A 27,780-nucleotide genomic window follows, 5' to 3' on the forward strand; every position below is an offset into this window, starting at 1 on the left:
AGCTTGAGTCAGAGCAGATCACAGGGCAGCATTTCCTGCACCTGCATGTGAGCTCATTTTGTGTGTGTGTGTGTGTGTGTGTGTGTGTGTGTGTGTGTGTGTGTGTGCATGCGTGTGTGTTTCCTTTATAAACAGGCCCTGGCAAGTGTTTGGGGTTGTAGCTCAGCCCCCAAATTCTGAGTTGTGGCCCTGATAGATCAGTCTTAGGGAGTGTGTACAATAAACTATCCCTGTCTGACCGAAATTGGTTTGTGGGACGACTCCTGAACCCCAACACTGACCACTGAGTCCTTGAGACAGCCCCTTCCTGAAAGGTCTCTCCCAAAGTCAAAATTGCAGTATCTGATTTTGGTATCTCGTGTTTGTGTTTTGGGGATGGGATTCTGACTTCTGAATTTTAAACTGTTGTTCTTCTGTAAGCAGTTCGTGGCCTACAGGCTGGTACTCCGATGGAGATTTAGGCTGCCTATCTTGCATCTTGAATGGTTCTAATATTGGGGGTCTGATATCGGGGTGCAGCGGCCTAGTACAACCACTTCTGGTCTGGTCTGGCACCAAGCATGTGGGGAGGCTGTGCAGAGTGGGTTCAGGGCAACCTGACAGCTTAGAGCTGCGAGGAAGGAAACTAGAGACTGAGGGGGTGGAGCCGGCCTCGGCGGGGCGGGGCCACTCACCTAGAAACGGAGAATAGGAGGACTTGGTCTGTTGGCTGGTTGTATAGAGAGGGTGTAGAGTGGGTGGGGTTAGAAGAGTGACGATCGGGAAGTGGACGCTAGTGTGTGAGCCAAAGGAAGTGGGAATAAAGGGTCAAAGCCAGAAGTGTCAAGAACCCATTTCCAGCCGTGGAGAGAATCGGGTGTTAGAGATCTGAGTGCAGAGGACAAGACCGGTGTCTCGCAGGACCAAAAACTTCCCTAAGCCTCAGGTACCTCTGGGGTGTCCTGGGAGAGTCAACAGTTAGCACCTCAGCCGCAGGAACCGCTGCCCAGAGGCCCTGGAACCTCCCAGGTCAGAGGAGCTGTGGGGCTGGAGAACCGGTAGGAGCAGAGCAGAGCAAGATCAGTGTCTTCGCTACCCATAAGAATGGCAGCTCTCTAAATTGTGCTGTGGATGTCTTACCCTCGTCGATAATTTTTCAGTAATATTAACTGGAATAATGCTATTTCTTTTTATTGATCTGGCTGCCAGATATTCTCATAAGAATAATCTAGTAGAATATTTGAATTTATCTGCTGATATTTGCAAACTTAGTTTTCTTTGGTATGGTGGAAAGGACAAAGCTACTGAAATTTACTATCATCCATACCAACTTCTGTGATCTACCATTTCCCTATTCAAGCAAGTGGCATATGGACCTAGGGACTTGGATTCCCCCAGAGTTTTTAGATATTAGTCATGAAATGAACCCCTGTAAATTTAGTTGAATCTGAAAGTATAATTTGTTGTGAGTTCTGCAGGTATGGATGTAAACATTAACTTTTGATAGTAAACTTTCTATCCACCATTAATTTTCCATCCAAAACTTTTGCAATCTGTGATGTGAATACAATGTTGTAAAAAGTGTGCAACCGGGCTTGGTGGCACCCTCCTTTTATCTCAGCACTCAGGAGGCAAAGGCAGGTGGATCTCAATGAGGCTAGCTTGATTTACATAGTGAGTTCCAGGATAACCAGAGCTACATGGTGAGACACTGTCTCAAAAATAAAAAAATAAAAACAACTACAAGAAAAGGAAGAGGTTGAGTACAAAGAAGGAGGGAGGAAAGAAAAGAAAAAAGTGACTTCTTGTTCTGAGTTCTTAATGTTGTAAATTAGAACCTGGAAAATCACAGTATGCTGTTAGAGGGAATCAGGTAACAGTTTTTTAGACAGTTAGAAAAGGCATTATAAACCAGCTTGAGGCGGTGTCACACACCTTTAATCTCAGCACTCCGGGAGTAGAGGCAGGTAGATCGTGGCGTTCTTTGCCAGGCAGGTTTACAGAGCAAGTTTAAGGACAGTCAGGGCTACACAGAGGGGAGGGTGGGTGGGGGAGTAAGAGGAGATTAAAAGGTATAATAATAGAAAGCATCTTGTGAATAATTATGATAACTCATATGCATCAGAAAAAGGCCTGCAATCCTCATTTTTTTCTTGGTTCAAGGAAAACATTTTGCCCATGGAGACATGAACTCACATAGAACTCATCTTGTAGACCAGGCTGGACTGGAATTCATAGATTTCTACCCATCTCTACCTCCTCGGTGCTCACATTAAAGTTGTGCAGCAGCAGGAATGTTCAAACTGTTGTCTTTTATTCTTCGGTCCGTTGACAATTGGTGGTGTGACTGTGGACTTCTCCCAGGAGGAGGGCAATGCCTGGTCCCTGCTCAGAGGTCTCTGTACAGAGACTGCATGTTGCAGAATTAAATGAGCCTGGTTTCTGTGGGTAAGAATAGTTTTCTTGCTGTCTCCCTTGCTTCTCCTTGGGATTCTTGGCAAATTAGACTGCAAGTATGTGAGATTTGTGTGAATGAGTCTCAGATCCCACAAAGTAAGGTCAAATCTTTAGAGGAACAAAAATTTTATGAAATATTTTCTCTTTTTTGGTGTGGTCCTTTGGGAGTATAAGGCTTCTATCATTTTTAGTCCATTATAAATTCAGAACATCACTAATGTATAGTATTCACATCCCAATCATTCAGTTCCATTTCCCTGAGACTTCACTGAGGTGGGATTGCAAGTGAGGTTCAGGTAAGGCTAATTGGAAATGCTTTCTAAATATTTTCAGTATTGTGACACTGTGTGACAGTTGGGGGGGTCATTGAAGAATCTTCAATTTTATTTCTCTTTATCTACTGAGCACAATACTATATTAGAAATCCAGGTGTGTTCTGAAGAATCTCTTTCTCATGTGCAGGGCTCACTGATCACCCAGACCTGCTCACCTGTGGAACAGAACAAAGAGACCTGGACGATGGAGAAGGAGGAGACAGTAGCTAAGGATCCAGGTATGTTGGAGGATTGGTGAAGGGAGGGCAAGGGGATCAAGTGAATGTGGAAGTGAGACATGAAATCAGTTTTGCCACATTCCGTTTCACTAGAAATAATTCTGGAGACATCCACTGAGAAAAATCTCCTCAGGGTTATCCTACTGTAGAGATGAGAAGACTTTCTACAGAAGAACTGATACTCGAAGGCAAATAAAATTTTACTGTGCATGTGAGTGATGCCGTCCTTATTCCATGCACATCACTGACCAGGTCTACACACCAGTATTAAATGGTTTTCATTTCAGTGATTTTAATATATATATTAATATATATATACACACATACATTTATATGTGTGTATATATAATTATAAAAATTAATACTTTTAGGTGTATTTATTATTTTCAGAATTTCGAGCTTTTGGTATTCTGGCATGCTCTTTACATTTTAGTGTTAATTCTTCCATTCCTGAAAATAATGCCAACACAGTTTTGATGAGAATCAGGAACTATATTTGCCAACAGTTAAACTCTGTCCATCCTGTCTTCCCAGGGACATCTCCTATTGTCTGTTGTCATGACAATCCCAAGTGGTTTCCATTGCTGTGACTGTAATATACTGTGAGATCACCGCTAGGTGTGATCCTCCTTGTATTTTCCTGCTCTGTGCTGTTCCTTGGTACTTTCAGGATGACTTTCTGTAAAATATGCAAATAGGATTTTAAGAGGAAGTAGGTGGAGCCTTAGATAAGACAAAACTCCTTCTAGGTTGTCTTCTCGTGTCTGAAAAGAACATGGTCAATGTGCCAGTTTTCACATGTTTGATGTAGTCCTCTGTTTACATCTGCTGGGGATGTCTGCCTTTGGCTTTCCTGGCATGCACCCATGTTTCTTTATATCCAATGGACCATTTTATTATTTTCTAATAGTCTTTATTCTATATTTTAATACTTTTGTCTTTGATTTTCTGTCACTAGTATAATTATGATCATCAGTCTTTTTACTACTGTCTATGTTATACCATTTTTTTTTAAATTTAGACCTGATGGTGTTGAAAGATCCCTGCTTGACATCAGTGCAGCCATTTCTTAAGAGTAAAATAATTTTTTTTGTTGGTCTCTGCTTAGCTAGTCATTAGACAATAGACAAGGAAGCACAGAAAGTACATTCCCACCCGCTCTCCAGGAAGCTAGCCAGGCTACAGGAACAGATGCTATAGATTGTGCTACAGGACAGGAGACATCTGTCAAGTCAGACGTCCTTGGTACTGAAATAGCTGCACTGACATAGTTATGGCCTTGTCCTGGGAACTCCAGGATGGGAAACATCTGCCTAGTCAGATACCCTCTGTACTGGGATAGCTGAGCTAATGAAGCTGTGTGACCTTGCAAATGACTATATAAGCCATATAATTCTGCTGTTCGGGGCTCTTCACATCCCTCCTGCATGAGGACTGTGTCGAGCCCCAGTGCACTGGTATCCAGAATAAACTTCTTGCTTTTATATCAAGACATGAGTCCCGCGTGTTTGTGGGGTGGTGGGTGTCCTCAGGATTGGAAGGAGAGTCTCCTCAATCTGAGGGTCTTCCAGTGTTAGTGCAAACCTTTAATACCAGCACTTTGGAGGAAGAAGCACGCTGATCTCTGTGAGTTCAAGGCCAGCCTAGACTACAGAGCAAGTTCCAGGACAGCTAACTAAAGCTACTGTCTCTAAGAAAATTATATTATTGCCCAGTATCTTGTATCTTTAGATATTGTTGAGACTTCCCCCCCTAGCATAGCTGTGACCATTTTGTTCCATGTCTGCCAGGTATTTCATATTGTTGCTGTAGTATGCCTGCCAGTCAGTGATGCAAAAATAACTTGACTCAGAGCAGGGTCATGCTGATCACATAGCCTGTTTTGTTCTGTATGCTATGAGGTTTGTTAATCTTAAGAAATTCCTCAACTATAATGTTTCATGTAGGACCCATCAGATTAAAGCTCAATATAAACTGTTATGTCTAAAATGGCTTGAGTCAAGGCTGACAACCAGGTAGCACGTCCACCATTTGTGAATGAGTTCAATGTGATTTTTGCAGGTGTATTCTTTATAAACTGGCCCTGAGAAATGTCCAGTGCACAGCTTTGAGCTGTTGCCCTGGTTGATCAGTATGTATTGGGGTGTGCATTCCATAGTCCATCTCATTTCACTCAGATCAGTGTTAGAATGTTTTCTGGGGGTGATTCCTGGACCCCAGCAATACGAAATGGAGTTTTTGATAGAAAATGTGTAGGATGTCAAAGACCAGGCTTCACAGTCATGGGGGAAGGGGTGTAAACCACAGCAGGGAGCAGGGAGTGAAGTGGGTGGGTGTTAGTGCTGAGAACTGCTGATAGGGGTCAACACTAAGAGGGGCTGATGGGAGTGGGGGTTGAGGCATCAGTCCAGGTACTGATGGGGCTGCTGCCTATGGCAGCCAGCAATTAGAGAAATTACTCAGGAGACTTTCAGGGAACAGAACTTGATTGATTGTGGCTGGCATTCAATGTACCAGAGGAAAAAAACTCTGAACTCTTTTAACTCTTAGGGGCCATCGAGGAAGAAGCAAAAAGAGAGAAAATTCATAGACAGTCAGTCAGTCAGTCAGACAGACAGACAAACAGACACACACACACACACACAGACTGAGTGGATTCAGCAAAAGATGGACAGACAGACAGATGTACATATTCAGACATTGAATGGCTGGAGCAAAGCTCCAACAAGCAGGCCCGAAGCATTTCTCTCTCTCTCTCTCTCTCTCTCTCTCTCTCTCTCTCTCTCTCTCTCTCTCTCTCTCACACACACACACACACACACACACACACACACACACACACAAGCATTTCACACATACACATATATCCATAGAATACATATATACACATAGTTGGTGGATGGAGCAAGCTTCAACAATCACCCACCCAAGCTTTACATAGTTACAATCATACAGATCTGGTGGATGAAGCCAAGTTCCAACACATTCTTTATATACAAATTTCATATATGCAAACTTTATATACAGATTTCATAGATGGAATAAGATTCCAACATCTTTACCTTTTCTCTCTTAGCTTATATATCACAGCAAAATCTTTCAAGCAGTATAAAATTACAATGTGATTACATTCGATTTTTCCTTGTATTGAATTACTATGAAAAAACAATATATCCTCTAATACTTTTATAAGAAATGTTACATAGTACAGGTAAGGAAAACAAATTATTCCCAGGAACCCACTTACATTCATAACTAAGCAACTTGTTATAGACTACTAAAGTGTGAGAGAGCAAGGTGGTTTTCTCATCCCAGTTTCTCTTACTGTCAGGCAGCAAACCAGGATTAATTATTTTATTATTTATCTTCAAAAGAGTCTTAAAAGAATCACAGATTTAAACTTTCATATGAAAATCAGTCATATCTGCTTTAAATCCTCAGAATGCATATCTACTCATTAGCAATTCTTTTCAAATCATATCAGGAGGCTGAGGGCAAATATGGATATAAGAAATCACACCACCAGTGCAGCCTCAGTGAGAGTCACGTCAGCCAGTACTGCCGTTGTTTTTGTTCCTGTTATGACCTGATCCAGCTAGAATAGCTGTAGATGCTTTGTTCCGTGACTGACAGCTATTTCATATTGTTGCTTAACATGCCTGCCAGTCATTGACACAGAGAAGTGTCTTGGCTTAGAGCAAGGACAAGCTGACCACAAACATATTTGGTTCTGTATGATGTTTTCTAATCTTAGTAAATTCCAAAAAGCTTTCTGTAGGACCCATCAAATCTTGAGTCAGAACTGACCACCAGGAAGCCCTTCCTGCACCTATGTATGAGATCACTGTGGTTTTTGTGGCTGACAATGAAGAGTGCTACTAATAAGCTAAAAAGTTATGATTGTAATACTCATATTCTGTTATCTCAATTTTCTGAAATTCCCCTCTTCATCAACCATCCACCCAGTCCCCTTTACCTCACTCAGGACCAATCATCTTAAAGGTTAACTGATAATACTTTGCCTAGTAAGCAAACTGCTCCCCTCTTTGTGCTTTAAACTTTTGAACCTGGTTTTTCTATAAAAAGCCTACCCTGAGAGCAGACTAGTACAGCAATTAGGCTTCTGTGTTCTTTTTGCGGTCCTGGGCATCCAGTATTGTGGTGTACATTCAATAAACTATTATTGCTTAACTGATATTGATTTGTGTGGCAATTTCCCAAACCCCAACATTTGGTGCGTTGGCCAGGAATGCCCCTTACCCTCGATCAACCCTCAGTTATTGCTAGTGAATGTTACTAAGCCAACTCCCTCTATTAGGAGGTAAGTTTCTTGTACCTGCACAGTTCTTTTTCTTGTTTTAGGTTTGTTTCTGGTTTGGTCTAGATTTTTGGAGACCCAAAGGAGGAGGGCTGGATAGACTAAAATCTCCTAGGGTCAAGAGAAGGTCGGGAGATGTCCTGCTTCCTCTCTGGTTCCCACTGGTGGAACACCTGTTCTAATTCTGGCTCCCTTTTGTGGGACATCTGGTTTCTTCCCTCTCTGCTATTCCACCAATTCTATTGCTTGTCCTTGGCATGCCAGTCTGTCTATGTCTGACAGTTTATGTGGTTTCGTTTCATTGCTCTATCATTGCTCTGTGTTTCATATTCAAAGAAATAATGGTTAAAGCTTCATCTGCTGGCTGTTCACTCCTTGAGTTTTTTAGAAGGAAAGAAAGCAGTCTGAATTGGCCTAACAAAACTGATAAACTGCCTTTGGGGCCCTGTACCTGCCACCTGCAGCTGGGAGTGTAGCACTGCTGGAGAAAGTTCTGCCAGTGGCTGCTTGTCTGTACAAGCCCTCTTAAAAGGGCACTTCTTAGCTTCTCCTGGAAGGACACTGATGGCTATTTATTCCATAAAAATCTCTGTGCCCTTAAGAATTGGGTTCAGCAGGTGGCTAGGTGCTGCTCCCTTGAAATTACAGCTAGAAAAATAAGGAAGACTTTGTCTGTCTGTTCTCAATATATAAATGTGTGTGGCCACTCCATGTTTGGTCTTAAATGTATAAATATGTTCTTTGTGTCTTGGTTATAGTTAATTGGCTTATAAGTTATTGGGTATGGTTAAAAATCTGTAACATCAGTAACAGAAAGTTGGCTTAAAACTGTTAACTCAGGTTTGGAGTCATTCTGAGCAGCAACACATGGCTTGGACCAACCCAGGGAAACAGGTCTCTAAAGATATTTTTAAATTGGGATGCTATTTTTATGTAACTTCTGTCCTAAAAATACAGTCTTATAAAAGATAGAATTTGAGTTGGGGATTTAGCTCAGAGGTGGAGCGCTTGCCTAGCAAGCGCAAGGTCCTGGGTTCGGTCCCCAGCTCCGAAAAGAAAAAAAAAAAGAAAAAAAGAAAAAAAAGTTGAAAAGATAGAATTTAAAAATGTTTCTTTAAGGAGGTATTAAAGCTGCACTGTCATGCTTTTATAAACAAGAACTTTTCTGGGTGTCAAATTTTGTAACATGAAAATAATGCACTTGGTATTGATTTTAGAGACACTGCAGTGTGCAAACTGTTAAAATCTGGTTTTGTCTTCTAAAATTATGGCTACATTGTTAAAGCTGGCTTTGTCTTACAAAAATTATGGCTATTCTCTATGTCTTTATTCTTTAACAGGATAGTTTATCTTGATATTGCAGAAGGAACTTTTAAAAACTAGAGTTAAATATATGTAAGGTTATGAACAGTTTAAAATCATTAAATGTTTTATTGGAATGCTTTTGTTGGGTATATGATAGTTACAATAAGAGGAAATTTTAATTGAAACTATAATGACTTTAAAAATTATAATGGAAAACAGAAATCAAATTATGGACCCACAAATCAGGGCAGTTTTCGTGGAGAAAGCCCAGGCAGTCCCTATGATGGTGGGCTGGATCGAATGGTGGAGATGACAATTGTCAGGAAAGCTGCATGTTATTTTGAGACAATCATCCCAAATGCATTAGAGAAATTGTAAAAATTGGCCACAGAAGGAATGATGGCCCATAGTTAGAAAGGTTACTGCCTTCTTTTCAGGACTGTCATAGCCACAGTTTGCAAAAAATACAGCTATTGGTTAAAGCAATAAGATAACGATTAGTTATCCATTCCTGAGGTCATTTTTGAAAATCTATCTTTAATCTTTTTTACAGTCCAGTCATTATCCCCCTCCTGGTCCGCCCTCCCACAGTTCCTCATCCTGTCTCCACACTCCCCCTCACCTGGCCCGAAGGTCTCCTCACTTCCTGGGGCCTCAAGTCTCTCTCTCAAGGGTTAGATGCATATTCTCTCACTGAGCCCAGACCAGGCAGCCCTCTGCTGTATATGTGTCAGGGGCCTCATACCAGTTAGTGTATGCTGCCTGATTGGTGGCTCAGTGTCTGAGAGATCTGGGGGGTCCAGGTTAGTTGAAACTGCTGGTCTTCCTATGGGGTCACCTTCCTCCTTAGCTTCTTCCAGCCTTTCCCTAATTCAACCACAGGTGTCCGAAACTTCTGTCCATTGATTGGGTGTACATATATACATCTGATAAGTTCAGCTGTTTGTTGGGCTTCTTGGAGAACAGCCATCATTAGTGTTAGGCCTTGGATCCTCCCCTTCAGCTGGATCCCAATTCGGGCCGGTCACTGGACCTCCTTTCCATTCCTGAGGTCTTTTTAACTATTGTAGTTTCGTGATTTTCCTCTCATTACATCAGGTATATATTGCTCTGTAAATTATGGTAATAAGACCAGGAATAAAAATTAAGGAATATGTTAATTTTAAAAAATTTAGAGGTTTACAGTATCAAAAAGGTTAAAAACACTGGCTCTTGATATCCACCCTGCTTCATTTCAGTTCTTTTTTTCTTTTAGCTAAGACAAAGCTCTGGCAGCCTTCCCTCCTTTCAGCCCAAGGAGCTGAACAGATAAAAGCTCTCTGCACCATGATACTTGAATTTTTTTAACCAACTTATTAACCTTTTCCTGCCCTGAGACTGGTTTCAGCTTAAACTAAATCACGTGGGAAACAGTTATGTTCTATGATGGTATACCAGACAAAGGTCAGAAAAGTTCCTAGTCTCTTTCTGGAGTATGTTGTTTATGGGCAAAACATTTTTTTTAACTTTGATACTAGAAGAGCTTCAATTCAAAACTAACTTTTTTGTTTGTTTAATTTAATTTTACATTTTTCCTTTTTCATTTTACATCCTGTTCACTGCCTCCTCTTGGTCACCCCCTCCTACTATCCTTTCCCAATCCACCCCACTTCTCTGAGCAGGTGAGGGTCTCCCTGGGTAATCCCCCATCCTGGCACTTCACCCAGTTCCCTCCTTCCACATGCCTTTTATGACTGTCTTGTTTCCCCTTTTAAGTGAGATTTCAAGCATCCTCGCTTGTGTCTTCCTTCTTGTTTAGCTTCTTCGGACCTGTGGAATGTGCATAGGTAACCTATATGTTATGGCTGATATCCACTTATAAGTGAGTACATAACAGCCATGTCCTTTTGGGTGATATTCTCAAGTTCCATCCGTTAGCCTGCAAAGTCATGGTGTCATTGTTTTTTGTAGCTGAGTAGTATTCCATTGTGTAGATGTACCACATTTTCATTCTCCATTCTTCAGTTGAGGGACATCTAGGTTGTTTCCATCTTCTGGCTATTATGAGTGATTGCTATGAACATAGTTGAGCAAGTGTGCTTGTGGGCTGTTGGAGCAGCATCTTTTGAGTGTATGCCAAGGAGTGATATAAGCTGGGTCTTGAGACAGAACTATTCCCAGTTTTCTGAGAAACCATGAAACTGATTTCCAAAGTGGTCAAATCTGTAACTTTTAAGGTTCAAATCTAACATAAATTGACAGTCAGTAAACTTGAAGAAGATCAAATTCTTTAATATGTTAAGAAATATATTTAAAGTCATGGTAAGCATTGATGCAGTTAATTATAAGATGAAAGCTTTATTTAGTCTCCTGTTTGAAAGGTACAGTTTGAAACAGATAACTAAGACAGACAAAGACTGTTTAATTCAGAAATGCTAGGTCGGTAGTACAGGTAGCCCTCAAGCTAGGCAGAGATCTGCTGAATGTGGAATTAATAGGTTTAAACATACCACGAGAGGCAGAAACTCCTGAATCTTAACAGTGGTTCCCCAAAGTCTCCAAGAACACATGGGCATAATGACATAGGACACCACCAAGTTTGTGGTGTGATAACCACTGTGCATAACTTCCCCAATGCCTTACCTGCTACCAGGACCCAGCCAAAACTGTGGTCAAAGAGAAGACAACTGGAGAATTGATTGAGGTATAACTATTCCCACTTTTCTGAGAAATTGACTTTGGCAATGTCCTCTGGACTTGTGTTCCTTGGGGTTGTGCTTCTCGGAGGCACATCCATTGGGCTGTGCTAACCAGTGGGCCCCATCCCATGAGTTCTGAAGCTGTTTGTCATTCCTACTGCATGGCCCTCAGCAGAAAATATATATTTTAATGTCAGCTGTCAATTTTTATTAATTATTTTATTCATTTACATTTCAAATGATTATCCCGCTTCCTGGTTAGCCTTCTACCAATCACCCCATTCCGTTCCCCTCTCCTTCTCCCCACTTTGCTTCTATGAGGGTGCTCCTCTACCCATTTACCCACTCTGGCCTCATCCATCTAGCTTTCCCTTATGCTGGTGCGTCAAGTGTTCCTCCCCTCCCATTAATGTCAGATAAGACCATCCTCTGATACATATGTAGTAGCTTGGAGACCTGGCTCCCTCCATGTATACTCTTTGGTTGGTGGTTTAATCCCTGGGAGCTCTGAAGAGTCCAATTAGTTGATATTGTTCTTCTTGTGAGGTTGCAATCCCCTTCTGCTCTTTCAATCCTTCCCCTAGCTCTTCCATTGGGGTCCCTGGGCTCAGTCCAATGGTTAGCTGTGAGTATCTGCATCTGTAATGGTCAGGTGCTGGTAGAACCTCTCAGGGAACATCCATATCATGTTCCTGTCAGCAAGCACTTCTTGGCATCAGCTATAGTGTGGGGGTTTAGTGTCTGCAGAGGAGATGGATCCCTAGATGAGGCCATCTTTGGATGGCCTTTCTTTCAGTCTCTGTTCCACTTTTTGTCCCTGTCTTTTCTTTGGACAAGAACACTTTCTTTTTCTTTGTTGAATACTGTACTGTATTTATATCTTTGGCTTAGGGAATATTATCTACTTATATTTAAAAAATTACTGAGAAAATACATTTGTTACTGACTAGACAGAATTGGAATCTCTGTATATTGAATTTATAATATATTATGGCTTGTAATGTAAAGCCTTTTAATGTGTACATATTGGCCACTGGTGTGTTCAATTCAGTTGCTTATTTATTATATTACCATTTGCTTCATTGTAAATTTTTGATTGATTTTGGATTCTCGTCCATTGTTCTGTAAATAGATAGCTAATGAGTGTATCTATGGTGTATTTTGTCTCTTTATACTTTTAGTTATTGTTATTTCCCTGGATGTTTAAATTGTACACAGTACTATTTGTCAGTTCCTGCTCTTATATCAACGTTGCCCCCTTGTGTTACTCTGCAGGATTCAGTTTCAGATCATACATGAAGGTCTATGATTCCTTGTATGGTAAGAGAGACTTAAATCCAGATTCATCTTTTTTTATGCCGATAATTACTTTCCCAAATACCACTGTTTGAAGAGGCTTTCTAGTGTACAACCCTTGTTTGTGTTATCTTGGTGACATTAACATGGTCATTGCTATTGGGGAGGTTCAGGTTCTGCTGCTCTACTGCATTGAGTTTATCTGGAACCACATGGGTTAGCTCGAACTCTGCAATATATTTCTAGAGTTCCTGTACCCAGGAAATTTCTGGGTCAATATAAATTCTTGCCTCCTCTTTCCTAATTTTCTGAATGTTATTGTGGGAAGTTTAAATATAGTACTGTTTGAACTGAAGATATAAACCACATTCAGAATTACTGCAGATTTCACACTAATATGTCCTATTCTATCTCTGAAATATTGTTCCGTGTGCTAGTCAGTATCTTCTTCTGTTCTCCAATAAGTCAAGTTTTTCATTGTAGACATCTTTCATCTACATGGTTACTTCATTCAAGGACTCTCTCTCTCTCTCTCTCTCTCTCTCTCTCTCTCCCTCTCTCTCTGCAATTTCTTTAAATTTAGATTCATATGTTTTAGGTTATGTGACTGCTTTGCCTGACTCAGTGTATGCCTTGCATACAGTGTATGACAATATCATGTGCATCATAGTACTGGAGTTATGAAGAGTTGGGAGTCACACTTTGGATTCTAGGAATGTAATGGGTCTCTGCAAAAACAACCGGCACTCAAAACCATTGAGCTATCTCTCTCATTGCCTATCAAGTGTTATTTATGTTTGTAGTGATAATTATAGCAAAAATAATAGCAAAATAAAATAGCAAAATCATCCTCGTCATTTTTATGTAGATGATGCAAAATCTTCACTTTACACAGGTATTATTTCTTAATAACTTTTTCTTTCATTGTTGTTATATGTTAGTGTAAATTCCTAAATATAAAACTACATACTTGCCTGTATGTTTTCAAGATGTCCTCTTGGTATTGGATAACCATATGGTGTACTATTCTCTGGGGGAAAACTTTCTTCAACTCTCAGAATTCTTTAGTGTTTAACTAGGGTTGAGGCCTAGTGAGCTATCTCCCTTCCTTGTTAGCACACCTCTTGGTGTTGTCATTCTTCAAAGAATGTATAGGCAACACTGATTGTAAGATCTCATGCATGTAGATTCTTTGACATATTTAGGAGACAGAGTGTCACATCAAAGATCCTGTTCCTTTGGCTCTTAAAATATTCCTGTCTCTTCTTGCTCAGTGATGCCTGCACCTTAGTGACAGACTTGTGCTGCTTATGTGTCAGCTGGACTGAGCATCACAACTCTGCCTTTTGACTGAATGTGGTTTTCTGTAATAATCTCCATTGCCTTGATGAAAGATGAGTACTATGTTTATCTGTGGAAATTAAGATATTTAGAATGCAGTTAGATATATTCTGATTTAGTAAAGTAGTGGTTGTAGCTTCTCCTCCAAGATCTGTGACTTCACTAGTCTTGGGGAAACTAGCTAACTTTCCAGTACCAGGTAAGGCCCTCTTGTTGAGAGGGTCTTAAGTCAATTAGAAAGCTGTTGTTTCTCACCAAGGCATGATTGCCACTCTTTCACCCTCAGGGTTATCATGCAGTGCAAATGTTTGGGTTCATAGGTGTCACAGCTGGGTAAGATTGTTGATTGGTTCCCTCCTTGGTAAGCTTGCATGTTGCCTTCTTGCATAAAAGCCAGTCCCCTGGGAGAAGGCTTTAGTTTTAGATCCATTTCTTGAATGCCCTAGGATCTTTGTCCAAAGTCCATGGCTTCTCCAACAATAGGGACTCATCTTCTATTTCTGGGAGACAACCATGAACAGCAGCTATAACCTATAATGTATCAGGAGTCACTTAAATAGCTATAACAGCAACTTCAAAGCAAGCTTCTCATTGGTGGTTTTATTAGAAAATATATGGCTCTTATAGGGAGCATTATCAGCCCAATGGGAAGTTTTTATTTACACTCCAAATATATATGCATTCACAGTCTTATATGTATGTATGGTAGGCATTTTATGGCAGATGGATAATTCCTTATGACAGTTTAGACACCTTTAATGTGTCTCCTCTTATGTATTTTTATTTGTCCCTTCTCTATAATGAAATCCCTCTCCTACTTTTTCCATGTTCCCCTTTAGATGACTTATTCCCTGTTATCTCCCATTACTCCCCCACATCCCACAATGGTCTGTTTTTACTTTTCTGTTACTGTATTTACTCCAGGTTGTGAACTCACATCTGAAGATTTGGAGGTAGGAACTTCCTATGAGAGAGAACATTGCAACATCTGTCTTTTTGGGTCTGGGTTACTCCACTCAGTATAATCTGTTCTAAGTCCATCCATTTACCTGAAAATATCATGACTTCAATATCCTTTAGAGCTTAATAATAATAAATATGTGTGTGTGTGTGTGTGTGTGTGTGTGTGTCAGTTGAAGGGCATTTATGTTGTTTCCACTTTGTACCTATTATGAATATAGCAGCAATGGACATGAGTGAGCATGTATATGTGTAGTACAATGTTGAGCCCTTTGAGCATATGCCAAGGAGTGGTAGAGCTGAGTCAAGTGCTACATTTATTTAACTTGAAGATTTGTCTATTTAATTGAAGATACTCTATATTGATTTCCAGAATGGCTACTATTTTTGGTCACAGTGTTTATATTTTTTATGATTTTGTTTTCTTGTTGTTGCTGGTTAGATTATTCATAGTATTCTTTCTTCACTGTGAGAAAGAGTGGTTTGGTGTCTTGAGCACGAATGATTACTTCCCAGTTTTCTTATCTATTCTTCACATGAAATATATTATTTCCTGTGTTCTCACAGATAATTCCTCTCATGATCCTGTGTATGTTTTGCATCTCATTTATTATGTGCTATGCTGCTTTAGTAAGATGAATTGGGTTAATGCATGACTGTCTTCAAATACACTTGTGTCACTATTAGTTTTGAGACAGTATTTTTCTAAGTGTAACAATGTGGTTGATGGGGATTTTCTCTCCAGTGTTTAAATGTCTTCCCATGCTTTCCTAGCTTTGGGGATCACTGATCAGACACCAAGTAGTATTCTGTTACTTGAGCCTTTTTATGTTGTTTGACCTTGTTCTTGAACAGCATTCAGTATTAATTTTACTTTTTCCCATTTGACTCCTTAATATTAAAGATACACAAGCTGGCTATTCATTGTTCTTCAAAGAGAAAATCAAAGAAGAGAAACAGAAGGACATGTCCCAGGTCAGTGGTAATGTCCACTCTTTCTAAAAGCATTGTAGTTTGATAAATTTTCTGCTTCTGATGACTTTTTTAAATTTTATTTTGAAAATTTTTGCTAGACCAACAAAATCACACACTGCAATTAACCAGATCTAGAGACTAGACAGCTCAATGCATTTTATGCTGATACAGTATTCATTTGGAACAGAAGCTCTGGAGTCTCAGATGTGATTTTATGTTTTCACTTTCGTATATATGTTTACATACTAATACAACACCAACACCCCAAAATCCTGTGCTCAAATTACAGTAAGAAAAGCATTTATCTTTATATCCTTTTTCATACCTGGTGGTCATTACCTTCAAGGCAGTCATACGTGGCTTAATTGTGCCATGAACCTAATGTTCTTGAGTATAGACTGAGATTGTAATCTACCTGTATTTCTCTTTTGTCTTTAATTTCATGATTGATATGTCCATGTGTTTGTTGGCACCTCATATCTGTTTGTCTTAGGGGAATCATTCACTTCTTTAGGAAGCTTAATGGTAACTTCCCAGAGTAGAGAGATGAATAATTTTGCTTTTTTTCCTTTACTCTTTTTTTGTCCCCCACACTATTCCACAGTGCAGAAAATGTGGGCTTGGACTCATTATGTAGAATTATGTGGAATGCATCCATACAAATGTCTCATGGGCATTGACTGATAGATGTGCATAAGCTGTTACATTTGATGCAGAGAGACTATCCCTCATGGTGGCGTTGCTCTAGACACTGTGTTTGAATGTCAGCTCTTCATGCCCACCTTGCAGCTGTACTGTTCTGAAATTATTATTTGTCTATGGTGGCGCTTGTATATTCTTAGGAAAACTTAAGATTACATTAAGTGTATCTGATGCAAAGTTTTCTATCTGCTTGTTAGTGGACCAAATATCCTTATAAAATTAATTGAGCAGACTACTTGATTTTTTTGTGTAATAATTAAAAGTTTCAGTTTGTAGTGTTGCTACAATCCTTGCTTCTGTGGAAAAAAATCCCAAACTCTTCCTTATTTGCCTAGAAGTTAATCATGAGTTCTGCCTTCCATACCTACCTCTTTTTATTTCATGGTGTGGCATTGCACCTAGAGTTTAAAAATCATACCTCACCCTGTTTGAATGGAGTTAAGTGAGGCCCAAGTAGAGACAGGATTGACTCAGTATTTTACCATGATCTTCAGGCAGAAAATTTAAGAGTAACCTGTCTTCATCATGAATTTCTTTCTGAGACATGTACACTGTGATCCTGTGATAGATAACCCTGTCTAGACCTTAAATGTGTTTCTTTTTTCATTGATACTGCTTGTAAAACTATTGTGTCATCCTGTTTTCAGAGTTCAAAAATTCATTACAGAATGTGACTATACTAGAAATTCTTTTTGATGAATTTTAAAATTTTTTAAATGATTTTTGATGATAATTGTCTTCATTCATCTACATCCTGTCTCCTTATTATACACAGCAGCACATGGTCAAACTGTGATTTTCGTTTCAGGGTCTGTTGACATTCAGGGATGTGGCTGTGAACTTCTCTCAGGAGGAGTGGGAATACCTGAACTCTGCTCAGAGGGCTTTATACATTGATGTGATGTTGGAGAATTACAGCAACCTGGTCTCTGTTGGTGAGGACATTTTGCTTGTAGAATTCTTAACTCATTCTTTGTAAGTACTGACCTTATAGAATGTAAACTCTCAATATCAGCTGTCATTAAAAGAACAGAAAACTAGGCAAAATTTGGTATTGAAAAAGAAATTTCCCAAGAGGTTTGCCTGCCCAGCTACCAGAAGATAGCCAGAGGGCATGGCTACTATGATCAAGTTTGTGGTGGAGAGACTGGAGACAAAGAGAAGTATAGTGGTTTGTGCACTATAAAGAAAAGTTGGAACTGAAGACCCAAGCACAGTGAGGAATAGCCTGATGTGAGAGGCTTGCACTACCACTTGAGGTCATGGCATTGTATGGGCCATACTGCTACTGCCAAGGGCCATGTTTGGGTCCATGGCCCAACTACAATGCGTCTATGTCGATGTTTGTGGCCCACGTTACTACATTGGCCATGCAGATGTCTGTGGTCTGCATGCAGGTTGCTGCCTGAGGGCATATTGATGACTGAGGGGCTCCCTGATCTGTCCCTGCCTCTACCAGCCACTACATGGTTGTGCAATCTGTGACCTCAGCATGGGAGCACTGCCCCTGATGGCATGGGTGCATGAGAGTTGATGGGCAAATGAACTCAGCTACCATCCAGGACAAGTTCCAAAATTATGAGTTAGTCTACCCTAACATCTACCCCATCTATAATCGGTGGGGTCATGTGAAAGGGCCAGGTCTCCTGAACTAAATGGCAGCATCTCCATGACTCATGACAACAGCAAGATATACAAGAAGAGTCTTGGCCAGGATTCTGTATGATGACGTAACAGAAGCCAGAGGCCTGAAACCAGAGCAATTATTCATTGCAATAAAGATTTGCAAGTAAAGCTATTTGAGCAAAAGAGTATACGATATGATATATGTGCTGGTGGAGTGGACTCAGACATGCACAGCAATCCTGGTGCTGTAACAGTTGTTCCAGGTATTAGAGAAGGCTGCTGTTGACACAAGAGCACATAGTTCCCCATAAGAGATAAGCAGATTTTTTCAAACTATTTTTACAAAAATTTTTAAAAATTAATTTTAAAATTTTTGTTTCAGGGGTAAGTTACAAAGATAGAAAGCAGATATGGAAGGACTGGGATATCAGTGGAATTAAAGTGCATGATGCAAAATTCACAATCACTAAAACTATGTTAAGAAAAAAAGAAAATTTTATAGGATTTAGTTTTTTCTTTTCATTTTTTATTTTATAAGTATCATGCGTCCTTGGTTTTGGTTCCAAGATGCATTCCAAAATTCAGTAGTGGATACTATATCCAGTCATATCTTAAACCTCCATAACCATTATTGCAATTGACATTGTTTTAATTGTAAGAGAACTGAAGATATGCAAATTGAAAATTCTCCCAGCATATGCTGGAGATTCTGACAGGACATAGTACTGGGAAATTTATTCCTAGATTCCTCTACTTTCTGTTCTTCTAATGTACTGAGCACAGTATGATGTTAGATACCTATATTGTTTCCAAAAATTCTAACATGGGTCATGAGCTACCTCACAGAAAACATGGATTACTCTATGTAGAATTGCCCCGGTCACCTGTGTGTAGCAATTGCGATTGCCCTGGGAGGTGGAGAAAATGTAGTAACCAAAGCCAGGGAGTGCAAGTGAATGAGCAGGACAACAGTGAAGGATTAAATGAAAGAAAAGGCAAGAGTTGAAATTATACTTCTACTTGAAAGGATTCCTGATCATTGTACTTACTACAGTCTCCTGTCCTCAAGATGCATCCTGCCTGTTGTAACTCTTAGAAGATGTTGGGACTTATTAGACCTCTATACCTGTATGGGGCCTTAATACTAGTACATTGTGCATTTTTACTTGACTGTGCTGGCATCAGATTGGAATAATTTTATAGACTATATTTCTAATGCGAGTCCATGAAGTAGGATTATTCTGCAATTGCCTTGCTTGCTTGTATGTCTTCATATGACATGAATCAGTTTCATTCCAGTGGAGGATACACAGACATCCTTTAGGAAAATGATCTTAGGAGGTTGTGTACAGCGGATACATGAGAATAACCATATAAGGAAAGTTAGGAACAGCAGCATGGAGCTCAGAAAATGGAGGAAAAGATGTGAGCAATCGCTGCCTTTGAAAAGCCCTGCCTCAGATGATCTAGAGCTTCAGATAGCTGGATATCTGTGGAAGCCCTGTCTCAAATGATCTAGAGCTTTGGATATCTGAATATCTGTGGAAGCCCTGTCTCAAATGATCTAGAGCTTTGGATAGCTGGCGAAATATTTGCTTTGCATCCATTATTTTTGAAGAATCTATTGCCTTTTATTTACTTTTCAGAAAGGAAACAAGCCCTTTGATGCTTTTCAGTAAGCCTTATTATCTTAAAGAGAAATGAGTCTCCTGAAAAGTAATTTTCATTGCTATGTATTAGGAAGTACACTCAAAGTGAGCCTGGGATTGCATTAAAGTCTTCATCCATTTCTGAGGAAAATAAAAATAAAAATAGAGACATGTACTCTGAATATAATCAGTGAATGAGCTTCATATCAAAGCTAATTACTTACTCACAATTATTTGTTCCATCTTGTGCAAAGTTAGACATTTTTAGTAACGATCAGATATCTATTAGAAATCACTGACCTTGAAGGTTGGCATGCTGGTTTTGTGACCTTGAAAGCTGGCATGCTGTTTTGTGAGAACCCATATGGTCACAGTGAATGAAAAATGCCGGCTACTGGGAACTTGGTTCTAAAGAGTTGCAGTTTGACTTAGTTTAAAAGAGAATTTACACAGTCATTTATTACATGTGTCATCTTGGAACAAGCCCTATTAATCAGAATTGTACTAATTTTCAGAGAACTACTGCATATGTGAAACTGTCCTTCCAACTGTGAAGACTGAAAAGGACTCTTGTCAGGGTAATGAGCTTGGCGAAATGCTTCGTGGTCCCTCCAATTGTGTACTTTATAAAAGAAGTGACACTACAGAAACCTCTAATAACTACAGATACTGTAAGGACAGGGATGCCTCTGTTGACTCATCAAACCCAGATCAACATACAAGCACGCACACTGGAGAAGAACCTTGCGCATCTAAAAACTGTGAGAAATCTTTCAGTTTGTGTTCCAACATTAGGGAAGATCAAAGACTCTACACTGCAAAGAAAGAGTACAAGCAGGATGAATATGATGACCGTTTCAGCTCTACATATAGTCTCATGCAACAGACAGTTAACATGGGAGAGAAACCATATCAGTGTGGACACTGCAGGAGATACTTCAGTACTGCCTCAAGCTTTAGCATACATAAGAGAATTCATACTGGAGAGAAACCTTACAAGTGCAATGTTTGTGAAAAATCCTTTAACAAGTGCACAAATCTTAAAACACATCAAAGACTTCATACTGGAGAGAAACCTTACAAATGTAAAGAATGTGGAAAGTCATTTGCGCAGATATCTGCACTTAAGAGTCATCAGAGAAGGCACACTGGAGAGAAGCCTTACAAGTGTAAGGAGTGTGACAGATCCTTTGCCCACTGTGCATCATTAAGATGGCATCAGAATATTCATTCTCCTGAGGCACATTATGAATGCAAAGAATGTGGCAAGTCCTTTTTTGAATTATCACGTCTTAAAAGGCATCACAGAATCCACACTGGTGAAAAACCTTACAAATGTGAGGTATGTGAGAAATCTTTTACTATAAATTCAACTCTTAAAACTCATCAGAAAATTCATACTGGAGAGAAACCTTACAAATGTAGTGAATGTGATAAATCTTTTACCAAGTGCTCACATCTTCAAAGACATCAGAGTGTTCATAACCGAGAGAGACCTTACAAATGCAAGGAATGTGGGAAATCTTTTACTAAGTGCTTAACTCTTCAAACACATCAGAAAGTTCATAATGTAGAGAAACCTTATACATGTATGGAATGTAACAAATCCTTTGCCCAGGTCTCACATCTTAGAACACATCAGCGAGTTCATACTGGAGAGAGACCTAATAGATGTAAGGAATGTGATAAATCTTTTCGTGACAGCTCAACACTTAGAGTACATCAGAAAATACATACTGGAGAGAGACCTTACAAATGTTTGGAATGTGACAAATCATTTACTTGGCACCCACATCTAAGAAGACATCAGAGAGTTCATACTGGAGAGAAATCACACAAGTGCAAAGAGTGTGATAAGTGCTTTCTCTGGATTTCTAGTCTTAGAATACATCAGAAAATTCATGCTGGAGAGAGACCTTATCAATGTAAGGAATGTGGCAAATCTTTTATCTGGTACTCAAATCTTAGAGTACATCAGAATATTCATACTGCAGAGAAACCTTACAAATGTATGAAACGTGACAAATCCTTTACCCAGTATGTTTATCTTAGAACACATCAGAGAGTTCATACTGGAGAGAGACCTTACAGATGTATGAAATGTGACAAATCTTTTACTAGAGCCTCAACTCTCAGAGCACATCAGAAAATTCATACTAGAGAGAAACTTTACAACAGCAAAGACTGTGATATATCTTTTCCCCAGGCCCCACATATGAGAACATATCAGAGAGTTCATACTGCAGAGAGACCTTACAGATGCAAGGAATGTGGCAAATCCTTTACTCAGTGCTCAACTCTAAGAGATCATCAGAAAACTCATACTGGAGAGAAACCTTATAAATGCAAAGACTGTGACATATCCTTTAGGTGGGTTTCAAATCTTAGAAGACATCAGAAAATTCATACTGGAGAGAAACCTTACCAATGCCAGGAATGTAAGAAATCGTTTATTAGGTGCTCCTATCTTAGAGACCATCAGAAAATTCACACTGGAGAGAAACCTCACAAATGCAAAGACTGTGACATATCCTTTATGTGGATTTCAAGTCTTAGAAGACATCAGAAAATTCATATTGAAGAAAAACATACCATTGTAAATAATGTAACATAACACTTGTCTGGTAATCCCTGCTTAAATCACAACAGGAGAAGTAATAGAAATATAAAGATAACACACTTGTCAAAGCTTTTAGTGAAGACTCAAATATCACAAAATGTATTAGAGTTTATATTAAAATAAAATTCTGTAAATATAACTGTGGGGAAGCTTTTTATTTCTTTTTACTACTGGCCTGCAAGTATGTCTGTGTACTACATGTATGCCTGGTGCAGGTAGAAGTCAAAAGCATCAGATCCCCTGAAGTTGGCAGTACAGTTAGTTGTGTATAGCTATTTGTATGTGAGGGATTGAACTCTGGTTCTCTGGAAGAGCAACCAGTGGTCTTAACCACTGAGCCTTCTCTCCCATCCCTGGGAAAAATCTATAACAAAAACATTTAGCTCATTCAACATCCAACCATTCATATTAATGCTGGGTAAGATGGTACACACTCAGCACTCAGAAGACAGATACTAAAGGATCACTGTGAGTCCCATTCCAGGACTGCCAGCACTGCATAAATCCTGTCTCAAAAAAAGTCATGAGGACAACATGTAATTTTACAATTTTGAGAAAGATATTAAATTGTACTGTATATCACATGGATCATACTTCTGAGAAACCATGTAAAGATATACCGCACATAATCCTGAAGTGTTCTTCATTGGAGATTACATCCCCCTAAATGTATTTGAATTTGACAAATCCTTTAGAAAATAGCGCTGAAAATGCAAAGATAAAAGAAAATGCATCATGAAAGAAAATTCCTGTAATAAAATCTCATGATTCATTTACCTTCAAATTTTTCATACTAGAGTTAATCCTTGCAAATATCAAGAAGGAGACAAACTGTCAAGACCTAAGCTGTGCATGTGACACAGTTGGAATGCTGACATACAGCTTAGAAATTCTCAAAGGCTAAGTATGTGGTCATGCATTCCTCTGATCCCAATGATCTGGACAGAGAGGTAGGTGTATCCATGTCAATTTTAGGCCAGCCTTATAGACAGTACGAATTCCAATTCAGTCAGGATTACAAAGAGAAACCACAGTCTCAGAGATGGGAGACACAGAGTGCAATCTCTGTAGGCAAGCAGAGATTCCCTTTGAAGTACTGATGGGGAAGTATTTGCTCCAAACTCTAAAATTAAAAATTATAGCTGCCATTGCCAGTCATTACACCCTCACGGAATTAAAGGAGACTCTAGAATCTTCATCAGTCATGATGAAATGGTCATTGTCCCGTCTTACACAGTTGCTTGTTTTTAGTACTTTTTCAACAGTTATGGGTCTCTGCATTACCCACCTCCTACTGCAGGAGGAGGCTTTCTTCACCATGCTGGTCATTATAAATATGAATATTTAGATGGCATATTAATAACATGTTCATTAAGAAAAGATCAATAGCTTCTGTCCCTGGACCTGTACTTCCAAAGCGTTTGTTTTGCTGTTTGTTTTTTAACCATGGTACGAATTTCTAAGAAGTATGCCTCAAATCCATTCAAGAGAGAGAGTTTGCTTATGCCTATACACAAAATTGTCAGTATTAAACCAGTGCATACATCTTGGCTAGTACTTTGGTACTGTGGTATGTATAGTTCAGGGGTTAAATTGGAAACTCCAATTGAAATAGATGAGTTTCCAGTTGCATATAACATACCAAGTGTAAAGAACATGAAAGAAATAATATAACATAGACTACAGGTAGCAATGCCACTGAAGCAACTATATACAATGCAAGCCTAAAAACAACCTCAGGAGCACCTCTATCAGAACTTCAAAGAACTAACAGCAAAGCAACTTAACATGTAATACTTCATGACATAAAAAAGCAATACTTCTTGTGAATATTTTGAATATATTCATTGGTGCTGAGGTTTGGTCTGTTGCTACGTACTCTAATGCTAAATACTTGCCCTAAGGTCTCGTTGCCCCGAGGGACCAAGAGATACTCACATACACCAAATAATGTTATGTAACTTTGCTCCTTAATTTAAAACTGTTGGTTGAATAAAAATGGCAACAGCTTCAAGCTGGGCAGAAGGGAGGTAATCAGGTTTCAGTTCCCAGGCTTGGAGTCTGAGGCAGAGACCATGACCAGAGAGATAAAGAGAGAAGATGCCCTGGGGTATCACGGCACAGTGGACATGAGGGCTGGACCAGTTGGATAAGAGCAGCCAAGGAGAAACATGGCAAGTTATATCATGGAGTTATCGACAGGAAAGTAGACAAATTACCTTACAGGACTGATAACTGCCCAGCTCTACTGCTTTAAGGCTTATTATAAATATACAGGATTTGTGTCTTTTATTTGGGAAGCAAATGATCTAAGGTGAGGTAGAAAACCCCAATTAATATTTAGCACGACCGGCGGATCCCGGACCGCAGCAGCTCTCTGCTCCCAAACCCCGTGGGAGAGAGACCTCACCGCCTGATCAGGTGGGCACTCCTGAGGCTGCAGAGCGGAGGAGACCACCAACACTGCCCACCCCTGCCCACATCCCTGGCCCAAGAGGCAACTGTATAAGGCCTCTGGGTTCCCGTAGGGGAGGGCCCGGGAGCGGCAGGACCCCTGCGCCTGAGACACTGCCGGAACCTGAAGGAAACAGACCGGATAAACAGTTCTCTGCACCCAAATCCCGTGGGAGGGAGAGCTGAACCTTCAGAGAGGCAGACACGCCTGGGAAACCAGAAGAGACTGCACTCTGTGCACATCCAGGCGCCAGAGGAAAACACCAAACGCCATCTGGAACCCTGGTGCACGGAGGCTCCCGGAAAGAGCTGCGCAGATCTTCCCGGTTGCTGCCACAGCGGAGAGGACTTAGGCAGTACCCCACGAGCAAACTTGAGCCTTGGAACTGCAGGTAGGACCAACTTTTCCCCTGCAAGAAACCTGCCTGGTGAACTCAGGACACACAGAGGCAAAATTCCTCTAAGGCCGGGCACTTCCTGTGTTTACCGGAAGTCCCACACCGGCGGATCCCGGACCGCAGCAGCTCTCTGCTCCCAAACCCCGTGGGAGAGAGACCTCACCGCCTGATCAGGTGGGCACTCCTGAGGCTGCAGAGCGGAGGAGACCACCAACACTGCCCACCCCTGCCCACATCCCTGGCCCAAGAGGCAACTGTATAAGGCCTCTGGGTTCCCATAGGGGAGGGCCCGGGAGCGGCAGGACCCCTGAGTCTGAGACACTGCCGGAACCTGAAGGAAACAGACCGGATAAACAGTTCTCTGCAACCAAATCCCGTGGGAGGGAGAGCTGAACCTTCAGACAGGCGGACACGCCTGGGAAACCAGAAGAGACTGCACTCTGTGCACATCCAGGCGCCAGAGGAAAACACCAAACGCCATCTGAAACCCTGGTGCACGGAGGCTCCCAGAAGGAGCAGCACAGATTTTCCCGGTTGCTGCCACAGCGGAGAGGACTTAGGCAGTACCCCACGAGCAAACTTGAGCCTTGGAACCACAGGTAGGACCAACTTTTCCCCTGCAAGAAACCTGCCTGGTGAACTCAAGACACAGGCCCACAGGAACAGCTGAAGACCTGTAGAGAGGAAAAACTACACGCCCGAAAGCAGAACACTCTGTCCCCATAACTAGCTGAAAGAAAACAGGAAAACAGGTCTACAGCACTCCTGACACACAGGCTTATAAGACAGTCTAGCCACGGTCAGAAATAGCAGAACAAAGTAACACTAGAGATAATCTGATGGCGAGAGGCAAGCGCAGGAACCCAAGCAACAGAAACCAAGACTACATGGCATCATCGGAGCCCAATTCTCCCACCAAAGCAAACACGGAATATCCAAACACACCAGAAAAGCAAGATCTAGTTTCAAAATCATATTTGATCATGATGCTGGAGGACTTCAAGAAAGACATAAAGAACTCCCTTAGAGAACAAGTAGAAGCCTACAGAGAGGAATCGCAAAAATCCCTGAAAGAATTCCAGGAAAACACAATCAAACAGTTGAAGGAATTAAAAATGGAAATAGAAGCAATCAAGAAAGAACACATGGAAACAACCCTGGACATAGAAAATCAAAAGAAGAGACAAGGAGCTGTAGATACAAGCTTCACCAACAGAATTCAAGAGATGGCAGAGAGAATCTCGGGAGCAGAAGATTCCATAGAAATCATTGACTCAACTGTCAAAGATAATGTAAAGCGGAAAAAGCTACTGGTCCAAAACATACAGGAAATCCAGGACTCAATGAGAAGATCAAACCTAAGGATAATAGGTATAGAAGAGAGTGAAGACTCCCAGCTCAAAGGACCAGTAAATATCTTCAACAAAATCATAGAAGAAAACTTCCCTAACCTAAAAAAAGAGATACCCATAGGCATACAAGAAGCCTACAGAACTCCAAATAGATTGGACCAGAAAAGAAACACCTCCCGTCACATAATTGTCAAAACACCAAACGCACAAAATAAAGAAAGAATATTAAAAGCAGTAAGGGAAAAAGGTCAAGTAACATATAAAGGCAGACCTATCAGAATCACACCAGACTTCTCGCCAGAAACTATGAAGTCCAGAAGATCCTGGACAGATGTCATACAGACCCTAAGAGAACACAAATGCCAGCCCAGGTTACTGTATCCTGCAAAACTCTCAATTAACATAGATGGAGAAACCAAGATATTCCATGACAAAACCAAATTTACACAATATCTTTCTACAAGTCCAGCACTACAAAGGATAATAAAGGGTAAAGCCCAACATAAGGAGGCAAGCTATACCCTAGAAGCAAGAAACTAATCATCTTGGCAACAAAACAAAGAGAATGAAAGCACACAAACATAACCTCACTTCCAAATATGAATATAACGGGAAGCAATAATCACCATTCCTTAATATCTCTCAATATCAATGGCCTCAACTCCCCAATAAAAAGACATAGATTAACAAACTGGATACGCAACGAGGACCCTGCATTCTGCTGCCTACAGGAAACACACCTCAGAGACAAAGACAGACATTACCTCAGAGTGAAAGGCTGGAAAACAATTTTCCAAGCAAATGGTCAGAAGAAACAAGCTGGAGTAGCCATTCTAATATCAAATAAAATCAATTTTCAACTAAAATTCATCAAAAAAGATAAGGAAGGACACTTTATATTCATCAAAGGAAAAATCCACCAAGATGAACTCTCAATCCTAAATATCTATGCCCCAAATACAAGGGCACCTACATATGTAAAAGAAACCTTACTAAAGCTCAAAACACACATTGCACCTCACACAATAATAGTGGGAGATTTCAACACCCCACTCTCATCAATGGACAGATCATGGAAACAGAAATTAAACAGAGATGTAGACAGACTAAGAGAAGT

At 40.3% G+C, this 27,780-nt stretch overlaps 1 protein-coding gene across 5 annotated transcripts; it reads left to right on the plus strand.

Annotated features, from left to right (window-relative positions):
• The first annotated feature begins 738 nt into the window (after positions 1-738).
• Positions 739-27,380, plus strand: LOC108348215 (zinc finger protein 420-like). Of its 5 annotated transcripts, XR_010059530.1 has the most exons (6): positions 739-925; positions 2,899-2,989; positions 15,792-15,862; positions 17,373-17,499; positions 20,355-22,588; positions 24,830-27,380. XR_010059530.1 is itself a non-coding variant. In XM_017589906.3 (5 exons), the coding sequence occupies exons 2-5, from the start codon at positions 2,956-2,958 to the stop codon at positions 22,451-22,453; spliced, it is 2,331 nt and encodes a 776-aa protein (XP_017445395.1). In that variant the 5' UTR covers positions 739-1,037; positions 2,899-2,955; the 3' UTR covers positions 22,454-22,598. The 5 variants fall into 5 exon arrangements, 4 of the variants coding, with proteins under 4 accessions (XP_017445395.1, XP_006228068.1, XP_006228066.1 ...); XM_017589906.3 differs by lacking the exon at positions 24,830-27,380 and having other exon boundaries at positions 739-1,037; positions 20,355-22,598; XM_006228006.5 differs by lacking the exon at positions 24,830-27,380 and having other exon boundaries at positions 739-1,008; positions 20,355-22,598.
• Positions 27,381-27,780: the final 400 nt, after the last annotated feature.

Source organism: Rattus norvegicus, chromosome 1 (assembly GCF_036323735.1).
Source record: "Rattus norvegicus strain BN/NHsdMcwi chromosome 1, GRCr8, whole genome shotgun sequence".
Taxonomy (NCBI): domain Eukaryota; kingdom Metazoa; phylum Chordata; class Mammalia; order Rodentia; family Muridae; genus Rattus; species Rattus norvegicus.